The following is a 12,876-nucleotide window of genomic DNA, read 5'->3' as shown; positions in this document are numbered from 1 at the left end:
TTATAGTGGAAAAAAGTATTATTTTTACAATATTTAAATAGCTACTAAACAAGTTTATCATTTACTTAATGTATTAAGCTTAATTAAATGTTGCTGACATTTATTTGTACAGATCAATTTTTTTGCAAATAGGTTTCGATAAATGAATTATTATATAAAATTTTTAATTTTCAGATAAGGTATACTTTTAATTTCGAAAAGCAAAAATTAATAAAATACACTATTAGATAAAAGTTAATATAAGTTGCTGTTTAAATATTACAATATCTACTTCTTAATTATGGTAATAACATTAAATCGCAAAATAAATATGTTGAAACATAGTCGACTTTAGGTTGCCACAATTTTTATATAAAATATGTACTTACACATGTACATATTTTAATTTTTTATCACAAATTTATCCATCATGACTTAACAGGCTTATCCAATGCGCCAAGAAGGCCACTAAATGAGCAATATTTATACAATTAAACATTACAAAAAACAGTTATGCATATCCCACATATTTTTTTCCAGCTCCTTATAAGTATTGCCTAAAACATCATTGTGTTTGGCAAGCTCGTTAAAAAACTAGATGGTTTGTAAAAGAGGAGCATTCTCAAGCACTGACGTTCTGATTGGTGCGGCGACTTTACCGCGCCGACTTTTTTCGCGCCGACATTAGCGCGCCGATATTAGCGCGCCGACGTTATTACCGCGCAATTTATTATTTTTATATTTAATGAAAAAACAAAATACAATAGTTATAAACTTAAAACATTTATTCTGCAAAATTTAAACACATACATGAAAAAGGAATCATGTAAACTATTAAATTTTTTTTAATATATACATATAACATGAAATCTCCTTATCTTATTATTATTGTGTCAACTCTACTTTCTCCAAATCACTTGCGTATTATATAAATATTTGTTCACTTCAAAACTACCTGGCAAAAGATATTCTCGTGATTTTCCATGAAAATCTAAATTGCTAACGATAAGCGGTTTGAACATCATTAAAAATTTTAATCGATAAAAAAATTATGGATGGGTTTGTACAAGTACCAGTTAATCTTAAATATGATTTTATTTTGGCAGAAAAATTACTTGTAATTGAATGGTCAGAATTTAAATCAAATTTTGGTCAAAATAAAAATTAGTTTTCGGTCAGAATTTTATTAGCAAAATGGTCAGAATAGATATTAAATGGCCAGAATAAAAATAATACACGGTCAGAATAAAAATAGTAAGCGGTCAGAATAAAAATAGTATACAGTCAGAATAAAAATAGAATAGTCAGAATAAAAATGCTGCCATAGTCACATTGTGGTACTCACATATGCGTCTTCGCCTTTTGAACAGTTAGTCATAGATTGGATGATGCTGGATAATGAGCAAGATATACCGAAATGAGAACAAATCAATACAATATCATTAAAAAAAAGGTTAGGTTGTTTGGTTCTACAGTGAAGGTCGGCGCGAGCGGTAACGAGACGCCTCCATTTTCTTATATAAATTTGTAATTATTAATAAATTAAAACCATGTTATTAAATCAATTTTGTTTTATTTTAAAATATTACACTTTGATTATTATTCACCATAGTGGTGGTCGTGGCAAAGGTCTAATAGTTAGTATTGACAAGAGCTGTTGATTCAGCGTTGGCGCGTCAGAACTGTCAAGATGTAAACGACAGACGCCGTCGAACAGTTGTACCAATCTTAAACGATAACACTATTGCCAACTGAAAAAATCGAATCTGACCATGTGTCAACTTAAATCTTATCATTTAATATTAATTCTGACCGATCCGATTTTTATTCTCACCAATTATTATAAATTATGACAATCTAATATTTATTTTGACCGCTAGTATTCAGACCATTTAATATAAATTCTGACCATAACCATGTTAAAATTCTGACCTGAAAAATACGAGCCCAGAAAAATTATCTTAGGTATGTAAATTTCTATAAATAAGTAGTCAAAAATTTAAAATAAACTTATTTTGCGCGCATATGTCCTGCGCGCTAATGTCGGGGTTGTATTGCGCGCTAATATCCCACGCGCTAATGTCGGCGCTTTAATGTCGGGGTGCCGTTTTGATTGCATAGTGCAAGAATGATGGACGCGACCGCGAATCTCTGGGGCATTCTAAAACTCGCAGCCATTGAAGGCACAAATTGAATTAAAAAAGTCAACATTAATTAAATCAAAATTTACGTCCAAATATTCACAAAAATCCTAATTCTTAATCTGCTATCAACGTTTTGTTTATTATATACTCTATCTATGATTAAAAGTACAATAAAAATAAATTTTAATTAACTGACTTTTTCTTTGATGTTTCTTCTCTTTCACACACACAAAAGCATTGTATAACATGAATATTCTGAATAAAAACCGTACTTATCAGCACTCCATCTGAGCTTTACCGTTTTTTGCTCCTTTTAAATTATTCATTTGAAGCGAAAATATCACGTAACATAAAGTTGAGCGAAACGTAAAAAATATACGTGATTATAATTGCCTTTATTTATTTTGTGTTTCATTAAATAATCACACGGAATATGAATTCGCAGAACGTGGTAATATTTTATAGAATAGGTCGTTGAGCTCACAAAAGAACAAGCCACACACTGTGCACCGTAAATATTTGAGAACTGTTACAGAAGTTTTCGCAGCGCTAAATTGCACACAGAATACGTGATTCGAACATTTAACGAGCTGCAGTTAATAATGAGACATACGGGGGTTACTGATAAAATATTTTAGTGCTGTATGAATTATGCAGAGTGTTTATCGGCGAGACGAGAGCCAATTTGCCGAACTACGACTTTGTTGTTCTTTTTCCTCGGAATTTAATCCCGTGTGACGTTTTACGGCGCACTAAAGCGAATCGCACTTTTATGGACGGAAACAAACGCTAATCGCGATTTACATATGTATACGTATAAAATATTCCATGTATGATGTTAAAAATAAACAACATTATCCACGATAAATTTTCAATTGAAAATTTGTGAGTATGAGATATTTCAAACATAAAAAACAGCCTCGCTAATGACAGCTTATAAAGCGGTGAAATAAATAAAATAGCGTATAGTGCGACAGACACAGCAATTAGTTGTTATCAATTATATAGCACAAAGCCTTCTATATATTTCACGAGAACCTCATCCACGACTTGAAGCATACGCTCGCGTAACACTGGAATGAGAAGTGGGATAGTAAGATAGATATAAATTATCTATCTCGCTGGTTTGATATCAAATATTAAATAATGTACACAATTTTTTTTTAGTAAGAAGTATACGTTCTTAATGAATTAAGAAAAACGATCCTATCAACGACATGGCAGCCGGTCAAAAGAGCGTGCGTCAAATGAGCGACGTCGTATGAGCGCTGCATTATATGCGATGCGTCATAAGAGCGTTTAGTTTTACGATATATTTATTTGCTATTTGCTTATTTGCAAATATGTACCATTCGCCGAAGTTGTAAAATTCAAGTAAAACAGTTAAACCATCTGCTGGAGAAGATCCATTATGACTAATAGGTACATATGTATATGTATACTACACACAATAATTTATTAAAATACTAAATTAACCCAACGTCTTGGCTCATTTCTGACCATAGATATGGAAATTTTCGATCATATGTGTGGGTTTAATAATATATGAATTTTCTTACAGATTAAACGATTAAAATATTAATCGTTTAATTAACAAAAATATATTATATAATATCCATAATCAGCCGACATTCACGATAGAGTGTAGTTGTCTAAAATAAATAAAAAATGGTCTGGCGTGTCATATACCTGCCCTATAACTGTACGCATTCATTGCAAGTCGAGTTGATAATTATTTGTCAATTTAATGGAACATTGCAGAACAAATCTAATGATAAATTAAAAATCAGACTTTCATTTTAGTACAAAATATATGTACATCGTACGTTTGGGGATGGGGAGCCATACTTTCATATGCACCTAATAATTAATAAATAATAATGTTTTCATTGGCTAATCATTTTAATCGTCATTACGCTCTGGCACATAAAATACTAATTTTACCGCCTTTATCTCGTGATTTATTATTCTTTGTAAATTTCTCACAATTTACATATATTTTGTATACCTAATTCCTAAAACATTCATTAATTGATTTTCTCCAAGTATTTTTGCGCTCTTATGACGTGCTCTCTTTTGTCAAACGCTCGTATGACTGTCTGCGCATTTGACGAACGCTATTTTGTTACAGCGCTACTTTGGTAAACGCTCTTATGTCGCAGCGCTTATAATACAGCGTTCTTTTGACGTACGCCCATTTGTCCGCGCTCATTTGTGACGTTGCGCAACGACATATTTATTATTTATTTATTTATGTAGATTTATTATAGTAATTAGATTTGATGTTAAAGCTAAGTCAGATTTGGGACGCTTAAGTCCAAGAGAATAGATTAACGGCCAATGGACATCAAGCGCGCGGTGAAATCAGCGTTATTTTTTTTTTCATCTAATAATTGTTTAAAAGAAGCTATAGACTTTAATTTTATTGCACTCAAATTTAGTATAATAGTTTATCCAATGCGAAAATTATTCAATATGGACAAGTTTTTTACATCTTATATAAAAAAGGAAAAAGAAATAAGTTCAAAGCATGATGTAATTTTTTTTCATTTAATATGACGAATATATTATCTCTTAAATAAATAAAAATCATTACAAAAATAATGTGCAGTACAAATTAAAAAGTTTTTGAAATACAATTTGTGCAATAAATAAATATAATGATATATATACGCGTAAGGTCATTTTATTAGATCAAGTTTTTGAAGATTTGAGGCAACTACAGTGCCGACAATGAAATAAAAGCGGCTGGTTTTATGGATTATGTGGTCATTTAATTTAAGTTAGAGTTAAAATCTCATATATAACGTAATATAAAGTTAAATTCTTAAAAGAAAAGGGAAGAGACCAGCGTCCCTACTATAAAAACACAGTTTTACACGACAGGTGTTACGTAAACAATATTCCGGTCTAAAAAAAATCTGTTCTATATGAAACCATCCTCAGTTTCAAGACAAATTCCTTTGCTGTAGATAATTAAAAAAATTTTGGAATATATAACATTATATTTAGGTATATAAAGTCAAGAAACCAGATGGATTATCTCACATTATTTATAGTTTATATAGAAAAATAATTTATCCCCTCAAGGTGAACATTGTATATATTTGCCAGTATATCATATATATATAGTTGATAGCAAAACTGATCTAGAAACCTATGCAAATACCTATTCGATCGCCATACACACTCACACTTAATGCGTGCCTGGGTCTGACTTTGATTTATGGCAACGGGTTAGAGACAAACGCGTTTCGGGATCTGGTAAGATAATGTCGACAATTTTACACGTGCCCTCGCGACCTGCTACACGTGTATCAGCACCGCGTTAATGGCCCACGGGTTTACGTGCGTATTAAATGAACGCTGGAAATTTTGGAGACGTGACGTGATGTGACGTGACGTGACACGTTCAATATCTCGAAGAGGGCCGTCAATCATGCGAGGTCGACATGAGGGCAACGTTCCGAGACGCAACTGCACAATTACGGGAACAAATTAGGCGAGTCACTCTACGCCACTGGATTGTCAAATTTCAGCGCAAAAGAATGATTTGATTTAGAATCAGATGTATGCAGGACTGGTTAGTGTGATACAACTATTTAGCTATTTGTGAGAGGAGAAAGACAATTTTGACTTAAACTAAACACTAAAAATATATTGAAGTTTAACGTGTATTATTTTATTAATTTATTTAGTTATTTTTAATACACTAAACAGATACAACCGAAACAAGTATATTAAATACAATATAAACATAAACAAAATATGAAATAAAAAAATTTAATATTATAATTTATTTCTTAATGCACGAAGGAGTTTCTTTATTTCGGTAAGAAAACCTGCTACATTTTTATTTTTGCGGATTCTCCTGGGAATATTATTATACAAATTCACATATTCACAATATTCCCCATGGCCATACTCGTTTTCTTATACCTAACTATCCTTAAATTATTTCTAATCTTAGTATGACACCTATGTATCTACATCTTTATTTCTAATTAAATTCTCTTGTAACATATTATTTTCTTAGTTATATACAATAGAAAACAAAATCATATATTGAACATACAACGATATTATATATTTAATTCAGATACGTAGAATAAATATCGGTGATCATTTTTCACAGCTTTGTGAGACAAATACTTGAAATATGGAAACATATTAAATTATCAAAAATACTCCAAAAATAAAACGAGGAAAAAAGTTTAAGTGGAGATTTTACTACACACCAAAAAAATATAGCTAATGAATTTATTTAACATTTTATCTCAGTTGAAATATTTCTAACTGATCAAATAAAAATTAACCTTGATGATAAAAACATCTTTAAAAAATATGGCTCAAATTAATAGATCTATTTATTTTGCACAAATTTAAAATACTTTGGTAACAATATATTTTCTAACTCAATACTAGTCGATCTATTTTTATTTAAAACTACTTTCATTGTCCTTTTTTCTATTTTTTGTAACATCACATTATCTAATTTGTTAAACATATTTAATATAATTAGAATGGGGCAATATAATGCGACACTAATCACTTCAACAGCAGGAACGTCATTTTAATTTTTTCAGGGTAAGGGGGGGGGAAGTTGGATAGTCAGTGGTCGTTTTTATAATATTTTTATTTCATTAAAATTCTTAATATTTCATTCAATGACATACATTTCTCTAACCAAATTCAAGGGGGTTTTTCTATAGAATCCACGCCAAAAGCAATAAAACCGTGCCGCCTCGTTAATCTAGCCTTCATACTACGATTTTTATAATAATAATACAAATGAAATGAGGAGCATGTAAACCGAATTTTGCTCAATAGAAGAGCGCAAAATTTAATTATCACTTCTCAGAAGTCAAAAATCCACGTCAAAAGCTATAAAATCGTGCCGTCACTATCGCAATGGGTACGCTCGGTAATCTAGCTTTAATACTACGATTTTTATAATAATATTATAAATTAAATGAGAAACATATAAACCGAACTTTGGCCAATAGGAGAGCGCAAAAAACAATTATCCTTGCTCAGAAGCCAAAATTCCACGTCAAAAGCAATAAAATCGTGCCGTCGCCATCGCATTAGGTACGCTTGGTAATCTAGCGTTCATACTATGACTTTTATAATTATATTACAAATTAAATGAGCAACATATAAATCATATTTTGGCTAATAAAAGAGCGCAAAAAACAATTATACTTGCTCAGAAGTCAAAAATCCATGTCAAAAGCAATAAAATCGTGCCGTCGCCATCGCAGTGGGTACGCTCGGTAATCTAGCCTTCATACTACGACTTTAATGAAGAACATATAAACCAAATTTAGGCTAGTAGGAGAGCGCAAAATATAATTATCACTTCTCAGGTAGCAAAAATTTACGTCAAAAGCAATAAAATCGTGTATGATTGTTGCAGACTTATTTTAATATATCAAGATTTCGGTGAGAACAGTCGCTAGAAGTGTTGAGAACATTGCAAGTGACATCAATAGGCAATTTCATGGCAAAGCAAACGGTTTTAAATGATTTTTTGCTTCGCTAACTTTTTTGACTCTTAACTTCCTTTTTTGCAAAACAAAGAATATTTTGTGTAATCTAAGTCTTAGTTATTTTTTTTACGGTAAGTGACTATTTTTGCAGGTTTATAAAAACAGTTAATTACTGGTTAGCACCACATTGAATTTAGAATGAAAATTATGTACTCATAAAAGTTTTGTAATAGAGGCGTCGCTATAAGGAAGCCGCAGCGTACACTTAAAGAACCATTAACTTTAAGATGTTGCTAAGAATCTGCTGTTTATTCAAAGAGTCAATATGACTGAATAATTAGCTTCTATAATTGGTATACATAGAACAAACACAGACAAAAATTAACAATCTTAAGTGATAATATATGATGATGTTAAAAATACCTACAAAATGGGGCTAGGTTTAGTTGGAAAAAAATATTATATTTATGTTCAAAGCCTCTGATTATTAATTATAGTATTCAGTAGTAAAACTTTGCGGGAAATGTCTCAATCTATCATGTGTTATTGAACCAGTTATGTCATCGGTGAGCATAACCGTCATAAATTTGTTGATTTTTTGATCAGAAATGGAAGTCGAATATTCTGACTTGACCATACAGTAATTGTATGGCTATGTCATGGTAATGTTTCATAGAGATTTTTGAAACTCAACAAAAAACTACTTAGAATAATAAACTATTTTAGAAATTATAATTTACTGCAAGTATCGTGGGTTTTTTTACAATGATTTTTACTTTTTTCGAATCTTGATGCAAATGCAAAATAGATTGAGATTTAAAAAAATGTTTTCGACTGTACAATTATTTTTATTACCCTACCTTTAATTGATAATGAATATTTGGCAATACGATGATATGCTAAAAGCTAAATTTAAAGATAAGAAATGTACAGAATTCACTAAATGTGTCTTTTATGTGTATTTAACAACATCTATGTAAAAATACATTTTTAAATATAAAAATATGTATATAAAATCACAAGTTTAGGTCAGCATTGATGACCATTTGCAATAAATTTTGAAAATACGAAGTTGCAAGCTTTAAACATCAGTTTAATGAAATGTTATTCTGAAAAAAGTCATTAGATTATTTAGAGTAAAATCCGACAAATACCAAAATTCATAATATATGTTAAAATTGTAATATTTTTTAAGCTCATTTAAATTATGTTTTATCACTCGCTAAGCCTCATTTATATTTCCAATCCGGACCTTTACAAAATTTGCTGACCCTTGACCTACACTACTAATTTATCATGTTAATTTTATTGTTCGAATGACAAATTTTCTATGTTATTTTATTGTATAGTACCGATTGGTATCTATATAGTATTTTCTTGGTTTCATATCTCTCTGGAAGAAAATTCCCAAAGGTAGGAATATATTAACTTTAATGTTTTTGCTAATTAGAATTTTAACACTTTGAAGCCTATCCTTGTATTGTTAAGACTTTAAGATAGTGGCGTAAATGCCTGGAAACATATTTAGCGGATAATTGTGCGTATTCACAAGTCGCTCGAAAATCACCTTTGTCGACGGCGAAAGTACATTTCGGACGTTTAAATGCTTAATTATTTATGGTTGTTTGCACTTTGTTCTGGCAATTAACGGAATTGTATTACACACTTTTGGCGAGGCACGTTTCGTAGTTTCAGATGCGGGGGTTAAATAAAATGTATTATATATTAGCGTCAATGACGTGGAATAGTGAAAGTTTCCTTTACGTAATACAACATATATGAAATACTACGATCTGAGATGTCACGTTAGCGGTAACATAATTGACAATGCTCACGTAGGTTTAACTACAATCTATATTGTACATATATAGGTTAGTGTGTTGTGTGTTTTATTAAATTTCATACTAACCTTATAGAAACTAATATCATGGCGAATATGAGATATTTTCCGAGCAACGGCACCACTAGCGAAGTCGGGGGGATGATTTCTACTACCAGTAAGAAGAACACATGGAGGCTAATGAGGATCGAAATGGATAGTGTGACCTGCGAACCAAAAAAGGATTACATTTTAATAATAACAAAAACACAATATTTTTTTATAATAAATTTATTATATTTTATATAGAAAATATGTTTTTTTAACTATTTTAGATTGAAAAAAATATTTGTATTTTGTCAATCCAAATTTTGCTGTTTGTATTTTGAATTAAATAAGGTTTAGGGCATTGTGTTTAAATTTAAAAAAAATAAAATTTTACTACAATATAAGTAAACTACAATATAAAGTATAATTTTTTTTGTATTTATTATAGACCCTCTTTGAAGCCTTATTCTGTAAGTTCTTAGTCTAGACTGTAAATCAATAATTTTTTTCAATGATAGCATTAATAATATTAAAATACTTTTATGTCAAAATATTTTTTTTAAATAAGGTAATATTTCTGTTGTAATAATTATTATTTTTAATGAAAATAGTATAATAAAATGAATATTTTAATATCATTTTTTCAATTAATTCTTTAGAGAAATATATCATATAAGAACTCTCAAGAACATAAACTATAACAAGCACGGAATTCAAAAAATAAAAAGTATTCACCGTAAATACAATTTATATATCCGTTTAATATCATTGATGCAGTGTTTTTTTTATAAGAAAAAAAGCACGAAACTCACATATTGAAAAATCATTTAAAAAAAAATGATATTTTGAGTTCTAAAGATAAAATTATTCTACTTTAGCATTATCTACTTTATTAATTTTTAAAGCCTAGATATTTTTTCAGAAAAAGATTTATTTGTCATTCCATAAGAGTAAAGATAATAGACTAAAAAAAAGAATACTCAAAAACAAATTACCGGTGAATTCATTCAAAAATCTTCGATACAGCATCGATCATTTAATATAAAGGTAGTGTTTTTTTCTCATTGTAGTTGATTGATTAATTATCAATTAAATTTTAATCTAGGATTAAACAATTGTTTTAACCGCAGCTTACAACTAATTATAACTTATTGCAAATTAATTTCAGTTTAATTGATTTTTTTCTACTTAACATGTAGTTCGAAAAAAAATTGCAGCTCTTATTTTTTAGTAAGATAATGACGTTAAAAATATTCTTAATAGTTATTTCTTCATTTTCAGAAAATATTTTTAATGCAGCAGATTCTTTGTGATGAATTTTATTTTTAAATCTAATTATTGCTCCATTTTTTGGAAAGTTAAATTCTTATTTTCGTTTCAACTGCAAAAAATCCAACTTTTTTTATAATGCAAATACAGAGCCATTTATTTTTTAAACAAAAATATTTTTATGATCATATTTCCAGCAATTTGTAGTTTAACTTTGCTACTAAAGATCAGATTTAAAAACGTAAAATACCCGTTTTTTCATAATTATATCGTTGTATATGTGAATATTTTGGCGTTTTTAATAATAGGACGTGGCTCAAATGTAAAATATTAAAAAAATAGAAAATTGCGTTTAATGAAAAAACATGTATTGTTGAACGAAACAATTTTAAAGGGCTACCAGGAATGCTTTATAAAAAGGACGTGAGAGTTAAAAAATACAGACCAATTAGTATTCATCAAATTCATCAAACTTATGTAGGCGACATTTAACTAATTGCTCTACTATGGACATTTCTGCATTTAACATTGACACCCGATACTGACACCTAAAATTTAAATTGTGCAATAAAATTATATAGTACTAGAACTAAATTAAAATAGATTGAATATTTAAAATAATATAGTACTAGAATAAAAAAAAATTAATTAAAATTATATACAATTATTAGAATTATTTCTTTCAAATGACTTTAATATGTGTTACAAAATAAGATGCAAAATTATTTAAAAACAAATTAAATTAAATAATTATAATTATAGTGAATAATTTACATTTTAGACTTTTTTTTATTTAATAATAGACTTTTAAGAAAACGATTATTTAATAACCTATGAACTCTTAACCAAGAATATATAATTACCAACAAAATAAATCCAATAAATCACTTCTATTTATTGACACATTTTAAATAATAATTAGCGCAAAATAAATTATGCTTAAAAAAATGTAATAAAAATATCTTTTAGTTAATATTTTTTATATATAGTACTGAGGATCCTAATCTTTAACACTTTACCGACCGGCAGTTTCACTACCAGACTTACGCTAAATACCGGCACCTTTTCGCAAATCTTCGCGAATTTTACCTTTTTTATTTAAATTTATGTATTTTTTGATACGGTCCGAATATTTAGTTGAATTTTTCTAAACATGTTAAAAATGTATCAATGCATCAATTTAAGTCATTATTAGGTGGTTCTCAACATGTGGATCGCCGGAAATAAAAATGAATTATTACATTTCCTTATTATTAGATTTTTAAAATGATTATCTTGATTTTAAAATTATAAAAATGAATAACCTAGAAATTTAAATAAAAATAATTTAAATTGAGTCATCCAGCGGTTCTCAAACTTTTTTAAATTTAAAAAAACTTTTTTCAAGCACACTTTTTTTTCGTATTGTGATATTTTGTGCAAATGATTATCTACAAAAATGAGAAATGACATTTTTACTAATATGAGTTTACTGATATATAATTCAATTGCAATAAAATATTCACTCACCATTGTAATTCGCTCCATCGTAATGCGAAATCTTCCAGGCACATACACAGATATTGTACATTGTCTTTCACGTGTAAATCACTTTTCACAATAACTATTTATATAATGCAAGTTTAAAGTGCACTCACCATTATAAATTTCTCCACACTAATACGGAATATTTCAGGTACACACTTTATTATTATTCAATGTCTTTCCCTTGTAATTCACTTTTCACAATATTTAATTCTAAAATAATACCAATACGAATTATCAAAAAAATAAAATTCAAAATTCACAAACGTTATTTTTATTATTTACCTAGTAATGTTTCTTCAAATGATACGAGGAGAAACATTCACCAACATGTAAAGCTACTTTACATTCTTTGCACATGTAAACAGAATCTTTTCTTATTTTATGTGCGATACAAACTATGCATCTTCTTCTTTTACGCTCATTAGTAGATGATATCCTGACTAATTGGTTTTAAACTGCCTGAAAGCCTTTGAAATGAGGGAGCAGTGGCGAATTTGGATGTCGGTTGTGAATTTTCAGACATTTCTGAAATTGTTGGTGTTTCTGTTTCTGGTGTTTTTTCCTCTATCCAATATTTTGCTATTTTCATTAAATAATC

The 12,876-nt window shown here is 29.0% G+C and overlaps 1 protein-coding gene across 5 annotated transcripts in view; it reads right to left on the bottom strand.

Annotated features, from left to right (window-relative positions):
• Positions 1-12,876, bottom strand: part of LOC148227885 (acetylcholine receptor subunit alpha-like) — a 299,478-nt gene that overhangs the window by 67,030 nt on the left and 219,572 nt on the right. For all 5 annotated transcript variants that reach the window (XM_088200522.1, XM_088200523.1, XM_088200526.1 and 2 more), the window contains one exon: positions 9,525-9,661. In XM_088200522.1, the coding sequence (XP_088056648.1) occupies positions 9,525-9,661 (137 nt within the window). The remainder of the gene's footprint in view (positions 1-9,524; positions 9,662-12,876) is intronic.

This window comes from Plectrocnemia conspersa, unplaced genomic scaffold, assembly GCF_051122295.1.
Source record: "Plectrocnemia conspersa isolate PC_06_02 unplaced genomic scaffold, ASM5112229v1 ptg000012l, whole genome shotgun sequence".
NCBI classification, from domain to species: Eukaryota; Metazoa; Arthropoda; class Insecta; order Trichoptera; family Polycentropodidae; genus Plectrocnemia; species Plectrocnemia conspersa.
The sequence above is the reverse complement of the archived record's forward strand: the minus strand, read 5'-3'. Positions and strand labels throughout refer to the sequence as shown.